Source organism: Haliotis rufescens, unplaced genomic scaffold (assembly GCF_023055435.1).
Source record: "Haliotis rufescens isolate VD_foot unplaced genomic scaffold, xgHalRufe1.0.p SCAF_49, whole genome shotgun sequence".
Classification (NCBI taxonomy): domain Eukaryota; kingdom Metazoa; phylum Mollusca; class Gastropoda; order Lepetellida; family Haliotidae; genus Haliotis; species Haliotis rufescens.
In genome coordinates, this window is record NW_025964212.1 from 2,999,059 (window position 1) to 3,021,938 (window position 22,880).

The 22,880-nt window shown below is 42.4% G+C and overlaps 1 protein-coding gene across 3 annotated transcripts in view; it reads right to left on the reverse strand.

Annotated features, from left to right (window-relative positions):
- The window catches only part of LOC124122858 (thymidine phosphorylase-like), a 47,035-nt gene that overhangs the window by 18,372 nt on the left and 5,783 nt on the right, over positions 1–22,880 (reverse strand). For 2 of the 3 annotated variants that reach the window (XR_006859227.2, XM_046486030.2), the window contains exons 1-2: positions 17,669–17,798; positions 11,159–11,348 (exon numbers count right to left, since the gene is read on the reverse strand). Coding sequence is in view for 2 of the 3 variants with exons in the window: in XM_046486030.2 (XP_046341986.2) it covers positions 11,159–11,348; positions 17,669–17,722 (244 nt within the window). In the remaining variant the exon portion in view is untranslated. Of the gene's footprint in view, positions 1–11,158; positions 11,349–17,668; positions 17,799–22,880 lie in introns of those variants that run through there. The other variant, XM_048383472.1, reaches the window with a different exon arrangement.

Below are 22,880 nucleotides of genomic sequence, written 5' to 3' on the forward strand. Positions count from 1 at the left end.
TGACAAGGCTCTGTTGAAGGAGTTCAGAGCTTCACGTGTGGAATGTAGCCATGACAAGGCTCTGTTGAAGGAGTTCAGAGCTTCACGTGTGGAATGTAGCTATGACAAGGCTCTGTTGAAGGAGTTCAGAGCTCCACGTGTGGAATGTAGCCATGACAAGGCTCTGTTGAAGGAGTTCAGAGCTTCACGTGTGGAATGTAGCCATGACAAGGCTCTGTTGAAGGAGTTCAGAGCTTCACGTGTGGAATGTAGCTATGACAAGGCTCTGTTGAAGGAGTTCAGAGCTCCACGTGTGGAATGTAGCCATGACAAGGCTCTGTTGAAGGAGTTCATGGCTTCATTTGTGGAATGTAGCTATGACAAGGCTCTGTTGAAGGAGTTCAGAGCTCCACTTGTGGAATGTAGCCATGACAAGGCTCTGTTGAAGGAGTTCACAGCTCCACGTGTGGAATGTAGCCATGACAAGGCTCTGTTGAAGGAGTTCAGAGCTCCACGTGTGGAATGTAGCTATGACAAGGCTCTGTTGAAGGAGTTCAGAGCTCAACGTGTGGAATGTAGCCATGACAAGGCTCTGTTGAAGGAGTTCAGAGCTTCATTTGTAGAATTTAGCCATGACAAGGCTCTGTTGAAGGAGTTCAGGGCTTCATTTGTGGAATGTAGCCATGACAAGGCTCTGTTGAAGGAGTTCAGAGCTCCACGTGTGGAATGTAGCCATGACAAGGCTCTGTTGAAGGAGTTCAGAGCTTCACGTGTGGAATGTAGCTATGACAAGGCTCTGTTGAAGGAGTTCAGAGCTTCACGTGTGGAATGTAGCCATGACAAGGCTCTGTTGAAGGAGTTCAGAGCCTCATTTGTAGAATTTAGCCATGACAAGGCTCTGTTGAAGGAGTTCAGGGCTTCACTTGTGGAATGTAGCCATGACAAGGCTCTGTTGAAGGAGTTCAGAGCTCAACGTGCGGAATGTAGCTATGACAAGGCTCTGTTGAAGTTCAGAGCCTCACGTGTGGAATGTAGCCATGACAAGGCTCTGTTGAAGGAGTTCAGAGCTTCACGTGTGGAATGTAGCCATGACAAGGCTCTGTTGAAGGAGTTCAGAGCTTCACGTGTGGAATGTAGCCATGACAAGGCTCTGTTGAAGGAGTTCAGGGCTTCATTTGTGGAATGTAGCTATGACAAGGCTCTGTTGAAGGAGTTCAGAGCTCCACCTGTGGAATGTAGCCATGACAAGGCTCTGTTGAAGGAGTTCAGACCTCCACGTGTGGAATGTAGCCATGACAAGGCTCTGTTGAAGGAGTTCAGGGCTTCATTTGTAGAATGTAGCCATGACAAGGCTCTGTTGAAGGAGTTCAGAGCTTCACGTGTGGAATGTAGCTGATAAGGCTCTGTTGAAGGAGTTCAGAGCTTCACGTGTGGAATGTAGCCATGACAAGGCTCTGTTGAAGGAGTTCAGAGCTTCACGTGTGGAATGTAGCCATGACAAGGCTCTGTTGAAGGAGTTCAGAGCTTCACGTGTGGAATGTAGCCATGACAAGGCTCTGTTGAAGGAGTTCAGGGCTTCATTTGTGGAATGTAGCCATGACAAGGCTCTGTTGAAGGAGTTCAGAGCTCCACCTGTGGAATGTAGCCATGACAAGGCCCAGTTAGAGGAGTTCAGAGCTCCATTTGTGGAATGTAGCCATGGCAAGGCTCTGTTGAAGGAGTTCAGAGCTCCACGTGTGGAATGTAGCTATGTCAAGGCTCTGTTGAAGGAGTTCAGAGCTCCACGTGTGGAATGTAGCCATGACAAGGCTCTGTTGAAGGAGTTCAGGGCTTCATTTGTGGAATGAAGCCATGACAAGGCTCTGTTGAAGGAGTTCAGAGCTCCACGTGTGGAATGTAGCTATGACAAGGCTCTGTTGAAGGAGTTCAGAGTTCACGTGTGGAATGTAGCTATGACAAGGCTCTGTTGAAGGAGTTCAGAGCTTCACGTGTGGAATGTAGCCATGACAAGGCTCTGTTGAAGGAGTTCAGAGCTTCACGTGTGGAATGTAGCCATGACAAGGCTCTGTTGAAGGAGTTCAGAGTTCACGTGTGGAATGTAGCTATGACAAGGCTCTGTTGAAGGAGTTCAGACCTCCACGTGTGGAATGTAGCCATGACAAGGCTCTGTTGAAGGAGTTCAGAGCTTCACGTGTGGAATGTAGTCATGACAAGGCTCTGTTGAAGGAGTTCAGAGCTCCACGTGTGGAATGTAGCTATGACAAGGCTCTGTTGAAGGAGTTCAGAGTTCACGTGTGGAATGTAGCTATGACAAGGCTCTGTTGAAGGAGTTCAGACCTCCACGTGTGGAATGTAGCCATGACAAGGCTCTGTTGAAGGAGTTCAGAGCTTCACGTGTGGAATGTAGTCATGACAAGGCTCTGTTGAAGGAGTTCAGAGCTCCACGTGTGGAATGTAGCTATGACAAGGCTCTGTTGAAGGAGTTCAGAGCTTCACGTGTGGAATGTAGCCATGACAAGGCTCTGTTGAAGGAGTTCAGAGCTCCACGTGTGGAATGTAGCCATGACAAGGCTCTGTTGAAGGAGTTCAGAGCTTCACGTGTGGAATGTAGCTATGAGAAGGCTCTGTTGAAGGAGTTCAGAGCTCCACGTGTGGAATGTAGCCATGACAAGGCTCTGTTGAAGGAGTTCAGAGCTTCACGTGTGGAATGTAGCCATGACAAGGCTCTGTTGAAGGAGTTCAGAGCTTCACGTGTGGAATGTAGCTATGACAAGGCTCTGTTGAAGGAGTTCAGAGCTCCACGTGTGGAATGTAGCCATGACAAGGCTCTGTTGAAGGAGTTCATGGCTTCATTTGTGGAATGTAGCTATGACAAGGCTCTGTTGAAGGAGTTCAGAGCTCCACTTGTGGAATGTAGCCATGACAAGGCTCTGTTGAAGGAGTTCACAGCTCCACGTGTGGAATGTAGCCATGACAAGGCTCTGTTGAAGGAGTTCAGAGCTCCACGTGTGGAATGTAGCTATGACAAGGCTCGGTTGAAGGAGTTCAGAGCTCCACGTGTGGAATGTAGCCATGACAAGGCTCTGTTGAAGGAGTTCAGAGCTTCACCTGTGGAATGTAGCTATGACAAGGCTCTGTTGAAGGAGTTCAGAGCTCCACGTGTGGAATGTAGCCATGACAAGGCTCTGTTGAAGGAGTTCAGAGCTTCATTTGTAGAATTTAGCCATGACAAGGCTCTGTTGAAGGAGTTCAGGGCTTCATTTGTGGAATGTAGCCATGACAAGGCTCTGTTGAAGGAGTTCAGAGCTCAACGTGCGGAATGTAGCTATGACAAGGCTCTGTTGAAGTTCAGAGCCTCACGTGTGGAATGTAGCCATGACAAGGCTCTGTTGAAGGAGTTCAGAGCTCCACGTGTGGAATGTAGCCATGACAAGGCTCTGTTGAAGGAGTTCAGAGCTCCACCTATGGAATGTAGCCATGATAAGGCTCTGTTAGAGCAGTTCAGAGCTCCACCTGTGGAATGTAGCCATGGCAAGGCTCTGTTGAAGGAGTTTAGAGCTCCACGTGTGGAATGTAGCTATGACAAGGCTCTGTTGAAGGGGTTCAGAGCTCCACGTGTGGAATGTAGCTATGACAAGGCTCTGTTGAAGGAGTTCAGAGCTCCACGTGTGGAATGTAGCCATGACAAGGCTCTGTTGAAGGAGTTCAGAGCTCCACGTGTGGAATGTAGCCATGAGAAGGCTCTGTTGAAGGAGTTCATGGCTTCATTTGTGGAATGTAGCTATGACAAGGCTCTGTTGAAGGAGTTCAGAGCTCCACGTGTGGAATGTAGCCATGACAAGGCTCTGTTGAAGGAGTTCAGAGCTCCACGTGTGGAATGTAGCCATGACAAGGCTCTGTTGAAGTTCAGAGCCTCACGTGTGGAATGTAGCCATGACAAGGCTCTGTTGAAGGAGTTCAGAGCTCCACGTGTGGAATGTAGCCATGACAAGGCTCTGTTGAAGGAGTTCAGAGCTCCACCTATGGAATGTAGCCATGATAAGGCTCTGTTAGAGGAGTTCAGAGCTCCACTTGTGGAATGTAGCCATGGCAAGGCTCTGTTGAAGGAGTTCAGAGTTCACGTGTGGAATGTAGCTATGACAAGGCTCTGTTGAAGGAGTTCAGGGCTTCATTTGTGGAATGTAGCCATGACAAGGCTCTGTTGAAGGAGTTCAGAGCTTCACGTGTGGAATGTAATCATGACAAGGCTCTGTTGAAGGAGTTCAGAGCTCCACGTGTGGAATGTAGCTATGACAAGGCTCTGTTGAAGGAGTTCAGAGCTTCACGTGTGGAATGTAGCCATGACAAGGCTCTGTTGAAGGAGTTCAGAGCTTCACGTGTGGAATGTAGCTATGACAAGGCTCTGTTGAAGGAGTTCAGAGCTTCACGTGTGGAATGTAGCTATGACAAGGCTCTGTTGAAGGAGTTCAGAGCTCCACGTGTGGAATGTAGCCATGACAAGGCTCTGTTGAAGGAGTTCAGAGCTTCACGTGTGGAATGTAGCCATGACAAGGCTCTGTTGAAGGAGTTCAGAGCTCCACGTGTGGAATGTAGCCATGACAAGGCTCTGTTGAAGGAGTTCATGGCTTCATTTGTGGAATGTAGCTATGACAAGGCTCTGTTGAAGGAGTTCAGAGCTCCACTTGTGGAATGTAGCCATGACAAGGCTCTGTTGAAGGAGTTCACAGCTCCACGTGTGGAATGTAGCCATGACAAGGCTCTGTTGAAGGAGTTCAGAGCTCCACGTGTGGAATGTAGCTATGACAAGGCTCTGTTGAAGGAGTTCAGAGCTCCACGTGTGGAATGTAGCCATGACAAGGCTCTGTTGAAGGAGTTCAGAGCTTCACGTGTGGAATGTAGCTATGACAAGGCTCTGTTGAAGGAGTTCAGAGCTCCACGTGTGGAATGTAGCCATGACAAGGCTCTGTTGAAGGAGTTCAGAGCTTCATTTGTAGAATTTAGCCATGACAAGGCTCTGTTGAAGGAGTTCAGGGCTTCATTTGTGGAATGTAGCCATGACAAGGCTCTGTTGAAGGAGTTCAGAGCTCAACGTGTGGAATGTAGCTATGACAAGGCTCTGATGAAGTTCAGAGCCTCACGTGTGGAATGTAGCCATGACAAGGCTCTGTTGAAGGAGTTCAGAGCTCCACGTGTGGAATGTAGTCATGACAAGGCTCTGTTGAAGGAGTTCAGAGCTCCACCTATGGAATGTAGCCATGATAAGGCTCTGTTAGAGCAGTTCAGAGCTCCACCTGTGGAATGTAGCCATGGCAAGGCTCTGTTGAAGGAGTTTAGAGCTCCACGTGTGGAATGTAGCTATGACAAGGCTCTGTTGAAGGGGTTCAGAGCTCCACGTGTGGAATGTAGCTATGACAAGGCTCTGTTGAAGGAGTTCAGAGCTCCACGTGTGGAATGTAGCCATGACAAGGCTTTGTTGAAGGAGTTCAGAGCTTCACGTGTGGAATGTAGCTATGACAGGGCTCTATTGAAGGAGTTCAGAGCTCCACGTGTGGAATGTAGCTATGACAAGGCTCTGTTGAAGGAGTTCAGAGCTCCACGTGTGGAATGTAGCTATGACAGGGCTCTGTTGAAGGAGTTCAGAGCTCCACGTGTGGAATGTAGCTATGACAAGGCTCTGTTGAAGGAGTTCAGAGGTCCACGTGTGGAATGTAGCTATGACAAGGCTCTGTTGAAGGAGTTCAGAGCTTCACGTGTGGAATGTAGCCATGACAAGGCTCTGTTGAAGGCGTTCAGAGCTCCACGTGTGGAATGTAGCCATGACAAGGCTCTGTTGAAGGAGTTCAGAGCTTCACGTGTGGAATGTAGCCATGACAAGGCTCTGTTGAAGGCGTTCAGAGCTCCACGTGTGGAATGTAGCCATGACAAGGCTCTGTTGAAGGAGTTCAGAGCTTCACGTGTGGAATGTAGCTATGACAAGGCTCTGTTGAAGGCGTTCAGAGCTCCACGTGTGGAATGTAGCTATGACAAGGCTCTGTTGAAGGAGTTCAGAGCTTCACGTGTGGAATGTAGCCATGACAAGGCTCTGTTGAAGGAGTTCAGAGCTCCACGTGTGGAATGTAGCCATGACAAGGCTCTGTTGAAGGAGTTCAGAGCTCCACGTGTGGAATGTAGCCATGAAAAGGCTCTGTTGAAGGAGTTCAGAGCTTCATTTGTGGAATGTAGCCATGACAAGGCTCTGTTGAAGGAGTTGAGAGCTCAACGTGTGGAATGTAGCTATGACAAGGCTCTGTTGAAGTTCAGAGCCTCACGTGTGGAATGTAGCCATGACAAGGCTCTGTTGAAGGAGTTCAGAGCTCCACGTGTGGAATGTAGCCATGACAAGGCTCTGTTGAAGGACTTCAGAGCTGCACTTGTGGAATGTAGCCATGACAAGGCTCTGTTGAAGGAGTTCAGAGCTGCACTTGTGGAATGTAGCCATGATAAGGCCCTGTTAGAGGAGTTCAGAGCTCCACTTGTGGAATGTAGCTATGGCAAGGCTCTGTTGAAGGAGTTCAGAGCTCAACGTGTGGAATGTAGCTATGACAAGGCTCTGTTGAAGGAGTTCAGAGCTTCACGTGTGGAATGTAGCTATGACAAGGCTCTGTTGAAGGAGTTCAGAGCTTCACGTGTGGAATGTAGCTATGACAAGGCTCTGTTGAAGGAGTTCAGAGCTCCACGTGTGGAATGTAGTCATGACAAGGTTCTGTTGAAGGAGTTCAGAGCTCCACGTGTGGAATGTAGTCATGACAAGGCTCTGTTGAAGGAGTTCAGAGCCTCACGTGACGAATGTAGCTATGACAAGGCTCTGTTGAAGGAGTTCAGAGCTCAACTTGTGGAATGTAGCTATGACAAGGCTTTGTTGAAGGAGTTCAGAGCTCCACTTGTGGAATGTAGCTATGACAAGGCTCTGTTGAAGGAGTTCAGAGCTCCACTTGTGGAATGTAGCCATGACAAGGCTCTGTTGAAGGAGTTCAGAGCCTCACGTGACGAATGTAGCCATGACAAGGCTTCTGGCCAGGCTGGAACTGTGCTGCCAACTTCTTTACCGTTCCCTAGGGCGGGGCATCCTACCCTATTGTTGTACTCCTCTCGCCTAGGATGGCCTTTGGTATTAAGCCCTTTCTCAGCAAGTTCGTTATCACTGCACGTTCCCAAAGTTTGTCCATTTTTCAAAGGCCACAGACCCCTGCTTGTTTTACTGACTTGGCACAGTCAAACAATTTGCTCGATTGACCCACGTTTTTGTGGCTGTACCTCTATGACCCCCTGTAATCGCCAAAACAAAAAAGTTAGTATTACGTTAATCCTTCTATGTAAAGCTGAGAACTTATCAATCAACCCTCGTACCAACAAGTGTCCACCTTGAACTGAATATAAGAGTAGGGAACCAGGGCGATTGAATCATGGGTGTGATGTAATAACTATGTAATTTCGTCATGACATTTCCTTATTTGGAAAATGTTTTCCGAGAAGCAGATATCAAACCGGTACAAAACGCTTTCCGAGAACTGGCTGCCGGCGCGCGGTGTCTGGTATTCGCCAACCTAATTGTAGCAGGGCGTGGAGTCATCCCACAGATGACATCCTTACCTTGTCAGCAAGCTGACGGGGTTAACCTCTTTGGTCATGTGGACAAGGCGCCCGACCTCGGATCAGAAGGTCCTTGGTTCGAATGCCATCACTGGATTCGGAAATGTTATGGCCGCTACATAATCACGACCTTGATTTTTTTATGTAATTCAAATGACGATAGGCGGAATAACCAAGCGACATAGACTGTGTACCGGTATGACAACCTACATTGTACACACAGCCAAGCAAACAAGGAGCAGATAGGTGTACCAGAGGAGCATATAATTCCTCCAAGCCATTGACGTTTTTTATTTGCCAACATACACTGCCCTAATACCATAGGGGCACATGGCAACAAACATTGCATGCACACACACGCACGCACGCACGCACGCACGCACACACACACACACGCGCGCGCGGTTGGTAAAGTATTTTATGAAGTCCCGTTTGAATAAATAGTTTGGGTTGAATGGATGTGGGTTTTTTTCTTAGTTAATGTTCTACATATCATGTCAGTATTAAAGATAAAGTTTCACTTCCTAGTTATAATGCCACACTGTTTATAATGCCATATTTTCCGCTCGACGAAAGTCATCACTATTACCAGGGAGGACGATAATTGCAAACAGGACAGGATTTCTTTTACAAAATGATTATTTTACTTGGACATATAGAGAAAGCCGTGCTTTACTATTCTCCAGGGCCCACTTGCTCAAAGCAATCTTAGCGCTAAGATGATCCCATACTTTATAGGCTTACGATAGTCTTAGCGTTAAGATCGCTTTGTGCAAGTGGGCCCAGGTGTGTATATTTATTACTAATAGATTTCCTGCTACTGGGAACATTGTTTGTGATGTCGGCCATCTGGTCTGGTCAATACCGGCTGACGTGTGACCTTATTTAACATAGAAGATACGTAGGGGGTTGTAAAGGAGTGTTGTTTAAACAGGATTACGCCTAATATATTTAGGGTTATACAATAGACATTAATCAGTTGATATCAGTATTATCAACAATTAACAACTCATATATATCCCTCTTGTTCTGCGAAGTAAGACATGCGTTAAAGATTCCGATCTTGTGGCTGTGTAATATTGACCGTTACCAACTGAAATCTATTCCTTTTGTTAACACATGTGTGTAGATAGAGGTTAATTTCCCCGTGTGACCTTGTGTGACTTTGGGTGACCGTATTATATCGTCATGAAGCAGATGACAAAACACTGGCTCAGATGTCGCCAGTTGTGTGACGATTGTAACAGATGGAAGTCACAACAACGACCTGGACATAGTTTGGCTTGTAATATCAAGAGGAAATTATAGTTATACTTCACCATGACGATTATTTCATCAAATCAAACCGATATCTTACTCTCTCACACATTCATAGTAAAATGATTTCCTGGCCTTGTCATTTCAAATATCGGCTGGAGAATTAAAAGTCGTTGTTGAAAAGAGTATTTTTAAATATATACAATATTTTGTTATTATGATATCATAAGAACCTCTGCTTGACGAGAAGGTGAAGCGGCGTTCCACCGAGAGTATACAAAAAGTGTTGCCATTGCAATAAAACTTCAGACACATATCCTTACAAGAAGGCTCCTCGCTGATAATTTACCGTTGATGAAGTAGAAGTAAATTGAAAAAAGCGATGAGAAATGTATACGGTGTCTTTGAGAAGCATTTGGCAGTTGGAGTACTTTGTAAGGATAAGATATATAGGATGAAACGTCGTACCGTAATGTGATAAAGAAGTTGCTCATCCATATTTTTAATCCTTACTTGTGATACGGTGTGTTTCCTTCGAGATTATATGTCCAGGTGCCAAAACGGTTTGTGAAAAATGTTGGTGTTTCATATGCACCTGTGACGTGCTACCTAGACCAACGCCATGTTTATTTAATGGACACACGAAACACATGCAATGCACAACGATAGAAGATGCAAATACGGGTAGATACGGGCTGGATACGGGCTAGACCAGGGAAATACGTTAATGAATTGTCACTACTTTCTATCCAGGCCCAGTCAAAAAGAGCTAGATCTAACTAGATGTGTGCGGTAAACTACAGGGTAAAAGTAAACATTAACGTGTACTGTGAAATTGCGACCCCCTTGTTCCTTGAGGACCGTCATATGCACGTCACATGTTGTGAGATAGGCATTGACAGGATGCATGTGATGTGATACTCGTATTAAAGACGTTAATGACGAATAACCATTTCTTGGTTTTTTTAATTTTTAGCCACCATCAAACATAGGTGTATCCTTTCTTTTACAGTTTCTTTGCCTGTTCGTGAAAATGGATAGATGAATTCTTTAATGATTGATTCTCGAAAATATGTATACATACTCTCAATGAAACAGACGTTGTATGTCATGAAAGGACTGGGTTAGCCTCTGTATATCTATAATTATTGACATAAAAAATTAATGTTTGTCATTGCATGTATTGCATAACTGAATATACAACAATCTACAGCAGTACCTTATATATCAAGGCACATATTGCATAACTGAATATATGACCAACTACAGCAGTACCTGATATATATGTCAAGGCACATATTACATAACTGAATATATGACCAACTACAGCAGTACTTTATATGTCAAGGCACATATTGCATAACTGAATATATGACCAACTACAGCAATACCTCATATATATGTCAAGGCACATATTGCATAACTGAATATATGACCAACTACAGCAGTACCTTATATGTCAAGGCACATATTGCATAACTGAATATATGACCAACTACAGCAGTACCTTATATGTCAAGGCACATATTGCATAACTGAATATATGACCAACTACAGCAATACCTCATATATATGTCAAGGCACATATTGCATAACTGAATATATGACCAACTACAGCAGTACCTTATATGTCAAGGCAGATATTGCATAACTGAATATATGACGAACTACAGCAGTACCTTATATATTAAGGCACATATTGCATAACTGAATATATGACCAACTACAGCAGTACCTCATATATATGTCAAAGCACATATTGCATAACTGAATATATGACCAAAAACAGCAGTACCTTATATGTCAAGGCATATATTGCATGACTGAATATATGACCAAAAACAGCAGTACCTTATATGTCAAGGCATATATTGCATGACTTAATATGTGACCAAAAACAGTAGTACCTTATATGTCAAGGCAGATATTGCATAACTGAAAACACAACCATCTACAGCAGTACCAGATATACATGTATATGTCAAGGCATATATTGCATAACTGAATATACAACCATCTACAGCAGTACCAGATATATATGTCAAGGCAGATATTGCATAACTGAATATATGACCGACTACAGCAGTACCACAGTATGCAATATGTAAATAAATGGCCAATAATAGTACCTGGTATGAATGACACACCGTACACGTGGATGTTTGATCAAACCTTATAACTAAAATGCCTGAACCCCACATGCACTCTATGTACACAAGTATTGCATGAATGGTACAATGGCTGCGCAGCCGCCTTCGCCAACACGTACAATCTCCCTAAAGCCCCTACCTACCGATCTGGGAGTCCTGCACGCTTTCGTCAGCGATGCCGTTGACGAAGGCTTCGATGTCATCCCTACTCAGTTCCTCCTTATTCCTCTTCTTGGTGATGAGGCTGGGGAAGTTGACCGCCGATGACATCCTTCTCCGTAGGTGTATACCAAGACGTTTTGAAGTTTTCAACAACTGACACGGCCCACTGCACTGTTAACGAAGAGAAATAAGACAATGGTATTCTGTTGCAAATTCAAATTTTACAACTCGTTGTTTGCGAGTAGACTGTGTCGCCCGGCTGACGGCGCTGTGGACTGTTTGTTGTGTGAAAGAGAGTGTTGGACACGACAGCGAGCACCGCGTTCTGCCTACATGTGTGATAACCGAGTTCTTCCACGCACTGAAAATATTGACTTCTTTGTGGACCGATAACAAACACACGTCTAGCCTTGGGGAGGTTGTTAAAGGACTATTCGGTACATTAAGTACTTTGTTACACTGATGTACAGCCTGGCAAACGTTTAACGGTTGACTGTAAGTGCTTGCTTACTTACTCGTAAAACATACATTATCTTATTAATTTCAATTTAGATATCAAACTGCACACAACATAAGGGTCAAAGGGGACAGAAAATTCAGTGATATAAATGATTTCATTGGATTTATCAAAAAGGACAAGATCAGGTTTGTTGGCCTGGATACGTCTGAGGCTGTAAATGGGCCTATTCCAAAGAATTTTGTATTTATCATTTCCCATGACGCCCTCTACATATTCTGGGTCGTACCCTGGGTGGACCTCTTTGTCAAAACCACAAGCATGGCGAAGACGATAATAACATGATCGAGCTACACCATGATGTCGTTTAAGATTCTGTGTTTGTGTCAAAGCTGGGCATCCACTGACAATGTGTCTGACAGTCTCATTAAATTCATTACATAATCTACATTTCATATTTACATTTTGATGCAAAATCACACATTGATGGTTTCGAGTGGGAAGTGACTGGTCCTGAGCAGCAAACAGAAAGCCTTCTGTTTCACTTTTCAGCCCAGACGACTTCATCCAAGCAAAGGACTCTGCAGGATTGCTGTTCTTCCCAACACACTGCACATAAACTTGATGCAGCGGTCGTTCAGATAGCCTCTCCTTTAAAAACTGAGTCTGGGCCGACTTGATATGGCACTTCGCTTGGTTGACACTCATTTCTGTACCGCCCAGCAGTAGAGAACCATCAACAAAATCAACACCGACATATGAGAGTATGTCCCACATCCTTGGCTCGTTTTAGAAATCTGCGGAATGCCTTGTTTTCATCATGAGTCTTGACATGCTTCACAAGAGGATCATCAGACAAGAAATGTGTGCAAAAGTGCACAAAACAATTCTATCACGAAGAACCCCAACGTTAATCAAATCACGTCCTCCCACAATGACTGGTAAATATAAGCGACTGAGGGAAGAGCAAGGGTGGTGGGATCTATTGTCTAACAGGATTCTTCTTGTGAGGGTGTCAATACCCTGAATTTCTTGTTTCGTCCAATCAACAACACCAAAAGAATACGAAAGGACGGGCACAGCATAAGTATTTGTGGCTTTGACTTTGTTGCTAGCGGTCAGCTCTGAACTCCAGATTTTTATAATAATAATAATAATAATAATAATAACAACAACAACAACAACAATAACAATAATAATAATAATCATCATCATCATCATCATCATCATCATCATTATTATTATTATTATTATTATTACGACGCCAGGAACCTATGATTATGGGTCCGAATCGCGATTCGCCCCAATTATGTTTTTAGGTTTGTCAGCACCAAACCCGTGCTCGTGGGTTTCACCGAAGTGGTAAACGTCTGAGACCTGCATAACTTTTGGCTTTCCTCCAACATTAAGCTGCCACGAATAATGTTAAAAGCGGCGTTAAACCCAACTCACTCACTCACTGACTTACGAGCAATACGAGCATTTAACGAGCAATTCTTCGTTTATTTTATCTGGTTAACATGTACCATTTGATGAAAGTCAATTCGCCCTAAACTATGGGATAGCCGGTACCACGTGACGCTGTGGTTATTCAAAAACAAAACAAATATCCACATTTATAACCATCTTCTGCTGAAACCAGAGACCATATAATAGATGTATTATGTGGTCTCTGCTGAAACTGGTAAAAAGCTACTTAATGGATGTTTCACAGATATATAGGGAAATCCAAAAAAATGCGTGTTATATATTACTTGAGTGTGTCATAAGTGCATCGATGTATCGTATTCAAGATGAAATACCAGTCTACATATTGTGTACAGGGAATCTCTGCTATTGCACGACTGGCTAAGTCTCCAGTTTCACGGTACCAGGCAGCATCGACCTACATTGGTGAGCTATTTTAAGCACTTCAATATAGAACGGGGAAAAAGGGGGACGGGAGAGGAGGGGGTAAACTAGAGTATGTCCGGAAACAAAACCAAACCAGATTTGGGAACACATGTGTGCGGAGAAGATATTCAGCTAACCAGTGTAGCTTTACCTGCATTCTATGCTGTGTATCTTTACCTGCACTCTATACTGTGTATCTTTACCTGCACTCTATACTGTGTATCTTAACGTGCACTCTGTACTGTGTATCTTCACCTGCACTCTATACTGTGTATCTTTACCTGCACTCTATACTGTGTATCTTTACCTGCACTCTATACTGTGTATCTTTACCTGCACTCTATACTGTGTATCTTAACGTGCACTCTGTACTGTGTATCTTTACCTGCACTCTATACTGTGTATCTTTACCTGCACTCTATACTGTGTATCTTAACGTGCACTCTGTACTGTGTATCTTTACCTGCACTCTATACTGTGTATCTTTACCTGCACTCTGTACTGTGTATCTTTTCCTGCACTCTATACTGTGTATCTTTACCTGCACTCTATACTGTGTATCTTAACGTGCACTCTGTACTGTGTATCTTTACCTGCACTCTATACTGTGTATCTTTACCTGCACTCTATACTGTGTATCTTAACGTGCACTCTGTACTGTGTATCTTTACCTGCACTCTATACTGTGTATCTTTACCTGTACTCTGTACTGTGTATCTTTTCCTGCACTCTATACTGTGTATCTTTACCTGCACTCTGTACTGTGTATCTTTTCCTGCACTCTATACAGTGTATCTTTACCTGCACTCTATGCTGTGTATCTTTACCTGCACTCTATACTGTGTATCTTTACCTTCACTCTATACTGTGTATCTTTACCTGCACTCTATACTGTGTATCTTTACCTGCACTCTGTACTGTGTATCTTTACCTGCACTCTATACTGTGTATCTTTACCTTCATTCTATACTGTGTATCTTTACCTGCATTCTATGCTGTGTATCTTTACCTGCACTCTATACTGTGTATCTTAACGTGCACTCTGTACTGTGTATCTTTACCTGCACTCTATACTGTGTATCTTTACCTGCACTCTGTACTGTGTATCTTTTCCTGCACTCTATACAGTGTATCTTTACCTGCACTCTATACTGTGTATCTTTACCTGCACTCTATACAGTGTATCTTTACCTTCACTCTATACTGTGTATCTTTACCTGCACTCTATACTGTGTATCTTTACCTGCACTCTGTACTGTGTATCTTTACCTGCACTCTATACTGTGTATCTTTACCTGCACTCTATACTGTGTATCTTTACCTGCACTCTATACCGTGTATCTTTACCTGCACTCTATACTGTGTATCTTTACCTGCATTCTATGCTGTGTATCTTTACCTGCACTCTATACTGTGTATCTTAACGTGCACTCTGTACTGTGTATCTTTACCTGCACTCTATACTGTGTATCTTTACCTGCACTCTGTACTATGTATCTTTTCCTGCACTCTATACAGTGTATCTTTACCTGCACTCTATGCTGTGTATCTTTACCTGCACTCTATACTGTGTATCTTTACCTGCACTCTATACTGTGTATCTTTACCTGTACTCTATACTGTGTATCTTTACCTGCACTCTGTACTGTGTATCTTTACCTGCACTCTATACTGTGTATCTTTACCTTCATTCTATACTGTGTATCTTTACCTGCATTCTATGCTGTGTATCTTTACCTGCACTCTATACTGTGTATCTTAACGTGCACTCTGTACTGTGTATCTTTACCTGCACTCTATACTGTGTATCTTTACCTGCACTCTGTACTGTGTATCTTTTCCTGCACTCTATACAGTGTATCTTTACCTGCACTCTATACTGTGTATCTTTACCTGCACTCTATACTGTGTATCTTTACCTTCACTCTATACTGTGTATCTTTACCTGCACTCTATACTGTGTATCTTTACCTGCACTCTGTACTGTGTATCTTTACCTGCACTCTATACTGTGTATCTTTACCTGCACTCTATACTGTGTATCTTTACCTGCACTCTATACCGTGTATCTTTACCTGCACTCTATACTGTGTATCTTTACCTGCACTCTATACTGTGTATCTTTACCTGCACTCTATACTGTGTATCTTTACCTGCACTCTGTACTGTGTATCTTTACCTGCACTCTATACTGTGTATCTTTACCTGCACTCTATATTGTGTACTCTTCCTTCACTCTATACTGTATCTTTTCCTGCACTCTATACTGTGTATCTTTTCCTTCTTTCTATACTGTGTATCTTTACCTGCACTCTATACTGTGTATCTTTATCTCAAAATCTATGCTGTGTATCTTTACCTGCACTCTATACTGTGTATCTTTACCTGCACTCTATACTGTGTATCTTTACCTGCACTCTATACTGTGTATCTTTACCTGCACTCTATACTGTGTATCTTTACCTTCATTCTATACTGTGTATCTTTACCTGCATTCTATACTGTGTATCTTTACCTGCACTCTATATTGTGTATCCTTCCTTCACTCTAAAATGTATCTTTTCCTGCACTCTATACTGTGTATCTTTTCCTTCATTCTATACTGTGTATCTTTATCTCAAAATCTATGCTGTGTATCTTTACCTGCACTCTATACTGTCTCAAATTGACAAAACTGAAGACCCTCCCAAGAAGTCTAAACAGGGACGACCAGAAGATTTTGAAAGGGCAGCAGCTTTTGAATCTGTAGCAAGCTTCCTTGAGGAAAATGATGATGAACAGATTTCTATTACTGACTTGGTGAATTACATTGAGGATATCTTAGATGTTGAAGCATACAGCCATCCCTATGTGAAGAAGCGTTTGCATGAACATAACTGATATCATTGGAAAACATAATGTTGTAACATTTACAAGTACGGCCTCGTCCATTCTTCATGACTTCTACCAGCAACCCAAAAAGAAAGACATTGAGAAAGAAAAACTCCAGATTGCCCAAACAGCAGCCAAGCTTATAAAGCAGGTGAGGTGAAATTGGGTTTAACGTCGCGTCCAAGATTATTGCACTTATATAGCGACGTGCATGCACGTGTATGTGTGTGTTTGGCTGCTTGTACTAGTCCGGACTGATGCCGATTTATAGTGCTAGCTCACTGAGATACCATGCCGCAGTTTAACATGAATACCCCACTCAGACACAGTATACTGACTCCGAGCCGACCAGTCCTTGTTTTAGCCCCTTAATGCCGAGCGCCAGACAGGGTAACAACAAGTACAATCTTTTAACGTCTTTTTGTATGACGCGGCCCGGGATCGAACCCTGGACCTTCCGCTCTCCAAGCAGGACATTAAGTCAGTGGAGGTCAACAATGAGAGGCATCCTTCATGTGATGAAATAAAGTATACTGTTTTGTCAAAAGCTTTAAAATGATATGTCCCAAGCTGAATACATTTCAACAAAAAAAATTCATATTTTTTAAAGAGTATATTAATTACTTATATAATTAGAGTCGAATTAAAATATTTCCCCTCGATGGATTCACGAAGACTTTTAGTATAGTGTTCACTATGTGTTGACTGAGTACAAAACAGCTTGATTTATTTCTGTTGCAATTTGCTTAGGGTCAAACTCTATTTCTCCTGGCCTATATACTGTCTATTTTTACTTGCACCCAATACTGTGTATATTTACATGTACACTATGCTGTGTACACGACAATCCACAATCGTATGAAACCCAATTTACAGCTGTGGTAACGCTTCCGCTTAACCCGAACACGTGTGTTGTTCAAAGGGCGTAATGGCTGCAGGAAATGCCTGCCATGCCGAAACTTCACATAACAAAACTGTGTCCCGAATCAGTGTCTCCAGTGTATGTTTGTATTGCCCAACCTAGTTACATGTTAACAACCTCGTTTGTACCAGTGTATTCAGCACTATCGCACACCGTGGGGATTCCAGGGTATCAAACATATCCAGGAATCTAGGATAATGTGGCGGGACAGTGCGTTGCCTGACTGCCTGTGTTTCATATTGCCCGATGACGTGTATCCCAACTCCCCCTAGCCCCACCCCCCTAGCCCCACCACCTAGCCCCACCTACGACTACGTCTATGTAACAAGGCAATCCGTTACGACTCACCTTTAACATCTCAGAGAGTTTAGACACCAAGTGGATAGCTGGTTTGACATGCATATCAACAACACGTAATTACCACTACAAAACATGCAGCTAATGTCACGCTGACTTCTTAGTGAGCCCACAATCCGATAGTGTATTTTATTCATGAAAGGCTTACACCACAGTGAAAGAGCTGTCTAAAGCCTGTCTGTCTGCATCCACCCTTGACGGGCCTATAATTAATAGATGGAAATGTAGTCAGATGGTTCTGAAATAATTTTACTGTACTACTTTACTTGTATACGCCTTACTAGGCAGTGTCTATATAAACTAATGTCAGTCAAAGACCTTCTGGGCTGTGAGAAAATTTGTACAAATTATGTTGAAAGTATTAGTAATATTGCTGACTGTTTTTTTTGTATTTCACTAGTTTCTTTGCAAACAGCAACAGTATCGGACGATTATTACAAATAATGGTTTCACAAGCACAATTTCACAGGTATTTTAGTTACGCTTCATAATATCGGTGTTGCCAATGATGTCAATAATTACAGATTGATAACTCTGTAATGAATCTTCAATAAAATATTTACTTTTAATATTAACAAGATATTTGTATTTTCGGTCCATGCTACGAATAAAATATCTGAATATCAAGGTACTTTTAGTGTAGGCTATTCAACAGTAGATAATAATTGTGTACGACAATCTACAATGCAGCCCCATATCAGCAAGACACGTGGAAAGCCTTATAAAAAAGGCACAGCACCTGGTCTTGACACAACCAGTTATGAGATATTAAAAAACCTACCTGACCAAACCAAAAGCTTACTCCCTGAGGAGAATCCCAAAATCATGGAAACATGCTGCAGTTTTCCCGCTTCTAAAGCAAGGTAAAGACCAAGCCCTACCAAATTCTTATCGACCGATCTCACTCACCTCAAACACGTGCAAAGCTATGGAAGCCATGGTTACAAAAAGGCTCATGCATCACCTTGAAAGTAACAACCAAATCAAACCTGACCAAAGCGGCTTCAGGAAGGGACACTCATGTCTAGATTATGTTCTAAGACTGGAAAATGGAATAAAAAAAGCTCAATCAAACAGACAATACCTAGCCGCGGTATTTCTGGACTTCAGCAAAGCCTTCGACATGGTATGGCATGTCAGACTCCTCACAAAACTAGCACAAAATGGAGCAGAAGGGAACATGGCAAACTTCATAGACACCTTCCTGCAAGACAGGTCGCTATCAGTTAAAATAGGGAACAATCAATCTGATCCTATGTCACTGGAAAATGGCACGCCACAAGGCAGCATTATAAGCCCAACCCTGTTTAATATCATGATCAATGATCTTTTTGATCATGTCAACTCTCCTACCCAAACTTCTAAATTCGCCGATATAGGTAAAGCACAGAGATATTTCACAAATCCGAAAGAAACTTCCAGTCAGCCCTGGATGAAGTAGATCAATGGTGCAATAAATGGGGGTTTACCATTTCAAGTGAAAACACTGTTGGAGTTCTATTCAAATGCAGTTGGAAAGATGCTATTATACCCTGTGTCTCCATAAAGGGCAAACCAATCATGTTCGAAAAATCTGCAATATTTCTCGGGGTGATCCTTGATCAACACCTCACTTGGCGCAAACATATAGAATGTGTGGAAAACAGATGTCAAACAGACCTGAACGTATTATGGGGCAATTTCAGGCACATCTTGGGGCACATCGAGGGACACTCAGCTGGATCTCTACAAGCCACCTATCAGATAAAAAATAGACTATGGTTGTGAGGCCTTTCACTCAGCATCAAATACTGTCTTGAGCCGCCTCGACAGAATACAATACAAAGCCCTAATGCTGGCCACAGGCACTTCAATAGAAGCACTACAAGTATAAACTAAGAAGAGAGCAGGCAATATTATCGTTCTGGGGACGAACATCAAACCCTTTGGTTAAAAAGATATGTCAAGACGAAAACACTCGAGATTAAGCCCTAGCTCGGAAAAATCCCTCTCTAAAGCCATCTGGGATACTTGTACAAGAACTCATCCGAAGTCACAATTGTGATGACGTTCAGCCTCCAGAAAGTCACTACAAAGGGTTACACCCTCCCTGGACTTTAAAAACTCCCAAAGTGGACACTGCTTTAACATCAGAAGTCACTAAAAAGGAAAACCCAACCCTACTACGATCAGTAGCTATTACTAAAATTCAAACTACCCGGGACAGCTGGGCCTATATTAACTGATGGATCCAAGAATCCTATCAATAAAAGTGCTGGTTACGGGATCCATATCCACAGCTCCAAACTCCATGCACATTCGGTTCGCCTGCCTGATGGTCAGTCAGTGTTCACTGCTGAATTGGAGGCAATTCATCATGCACTCAAACTCATACCTGAACTTCCGGAAGCAAAGGCAGCCGTCCTATTAGACTCGCTATGTGCACTTCAAGCCATCCGTGGCAGAAACTCAAACTCCAGGCCAAACACAGTCATCAATATTCTATACGAATATACAAAACTATCGGACCAAGCGCAACAGCTGGAGCTGTGTTGGAACCCCTCTCACATAGATATTCATAGAAATGAAAAACAGACACAATGGCGAAGCTAGCTCTAGACGAAGCGGATGTACAGCCTGAATAAAGCCTCCGGACCGGACAAAATTTGTCATAAATTATTAAAGAAAACTGTATATTCTATAAGCGAAGCATTGTGTTGACTGTTCAATGTCACCACAATCAAGTATATTTCCATTAGTGTGGAAAAAAGCAAACGTTATGCCATTATTTAAGAAAGGTGATCACACTATCGTTTCTAATTATAGACCGATATCACTCATTAGTTGTTTAGGAAAATTGTTTGAGAGAGTAGTGTTCAAACATTTATATAATTACTTTCATGAGAACAAATTGTTGTATAAGTACCAATCTGGGTTTCAGGCTGGTCACTCAACTGTCCATCAACTAATAGAACTTTACCACCAAATTTGTACAGCGTTAGATAACAAAGAAAACTATTGTATTGTATTCTGTGATGTATCAAAAGCCTTTGATCGTGTATGGCACAGTGGGCTTGTGTACAAATTAGAGAGGTATGGTATAAAAGGCCAATTGTTAAAATGGATTACCAGTTACATAAGTAATCGTAGCCAAAGCGTATTTGTGAATGGGGAAATATCCAACCAAGATACATGAAGGCTGGCGTGCAACAGGGGTCCGTGCTTGGTCCTTTACTCTTTATTGTTTATGTAAATGACATTGCTGATAAATTAGACTGTATGACAAGACTGTTTGCCGACGATACATCAATTGGCATGTCATCCAATGATAACAGTGTACTGGAACGTTCCTTTTAAAAGCACAAATTTAGCAATCTTAAGTGAATGGGCGCAACTTTGGCTCATAACTTACAATCCCGAAAAGACCAAATCGGTTCTATTCTCTCGCAAAGACAACAATGGGGGTCTAAAACTTAATTTCAACGGAAAAGAAATCAGCTCTGTAAACAGTCATAAGCACTTGGGTGTTATATTTGAAGCCAGCGGCAAATGGTCTTGTCATATAGATACCATAATAAAAACAACTTCCAAGATGATTTACTCAATGAGAAAACTCAAACATCTACTTCACAGAAATACTATTAACAATATATATAAAATGTTCATAAGACCACACTTTGAATACGCATGTGAGGTTTGGGATGGTTGCACCGAAGGACAAAGTGAGAAATTAGAACAATTACAATTAGAAGCTGCACGCATTGTAACTGATCTACCTAAATATGCCCCAAGGCATTCATTATATTACGAAACCGGTTGGGAACCCTTAGTTGAGCGTAGAAAGAAACGTAAACTTTGTCTTTTCTTCAAAATTAATCATAACATGGCCCCTTCCTATCTAACAGATATTCCACCCAAAACCGTTGCTGCAAAAAAACTCATACAGTCTCAGAAACTCTGAAAACATCAGTGTTCCTCTCACAAGTCTAAGACATTCGTGTGAATCCTTTTACCCATCGTCTATCCGATTGTGGAACTCTATTCCGTTATCAGATCGAAATTCTACGATTTCTTGTTTTAAAAATTCGTTACAAAAGCACCACTCCACGTCACCTGCGTACTTCGCTTATGGATAAAGAAAATATAATATCTTACACACAAAACTGAGATACATGTGCAGTCAGTTGAATTATGATTTATATAGAATTGGTATAAGAGATCACCCGAACTGTACATGTTCGAATACATGTGAAAATGCATATCATTATCTCATGGAATGTCCATTGTTTAGTCATCAGCGTGAAATTATGTTAAGCAGCCTTAAAAATATTGTTCATAACATACCTGTTGATGTACACTTACTGTTATACGGCAATGCAGATGACGTTGTTACAGAAAATGAAGCTATATTTAAGGCAGTACAACATTATATTTGCACAATTAAAAGATTTGTGTAAAGAACTGTTCATTCAACAATGTATCTCTCTCTCTCCCTCCCTCTCTCTCTCTCTCTCTCTCTCTCTCTCTCTCTCTCTCTCTCTCTCTCTCATCTATAGTGTTTAATGTTTTATGCATATATATTGAATTTGAAATTGCGATTTTTTTGTAAATACCAGGGAGAGGGCATTCTAAGTTGGAAGAACTTGTCCCCCAATCCCGTTCACTCCTTGTGAATAAATATGTTTAAATCAAGGGGAATCTCACACAGGAGCAAAATGCAACCACGTGTCTGAAACTTGAATTTCAGTATTTATAGGGTAGGGGAACTGCAGCAACACGTAAAGCACGCTTTCCTTGTGGTATCTGGGCAAATTTGGGTTCATGAAACTATGGAAGCCTAATTCAGTCATACATCATCATATTTCGTATTTCTGATTCCCACACGTGAAATCAAGAGACTATGAATATGGTGGCGCTTAACTTTTGTGCATGTGTATATATAAACAGAGCAGCCAAAGATAAAAATTAAATTATATCAATATACGAAAATAGAAATCATATCAATACAAAAACAGAAATTCTGTGAATACCAAACTCACAATAGATATGTGTAGCCTACTCACACACAGGAGTCCCGAAGGGGGACAGGTCAGCCGAAATTGCTTAGGCAGAAGGCGACCACTTTTTCCTCCAGGAGGGAACGGAAGGCCTGTCAACTTTGAGACACAGCACAAGTCACACATTTGACCTCTTAGGAGCAATTACACTCTTTATGTAAACAAAA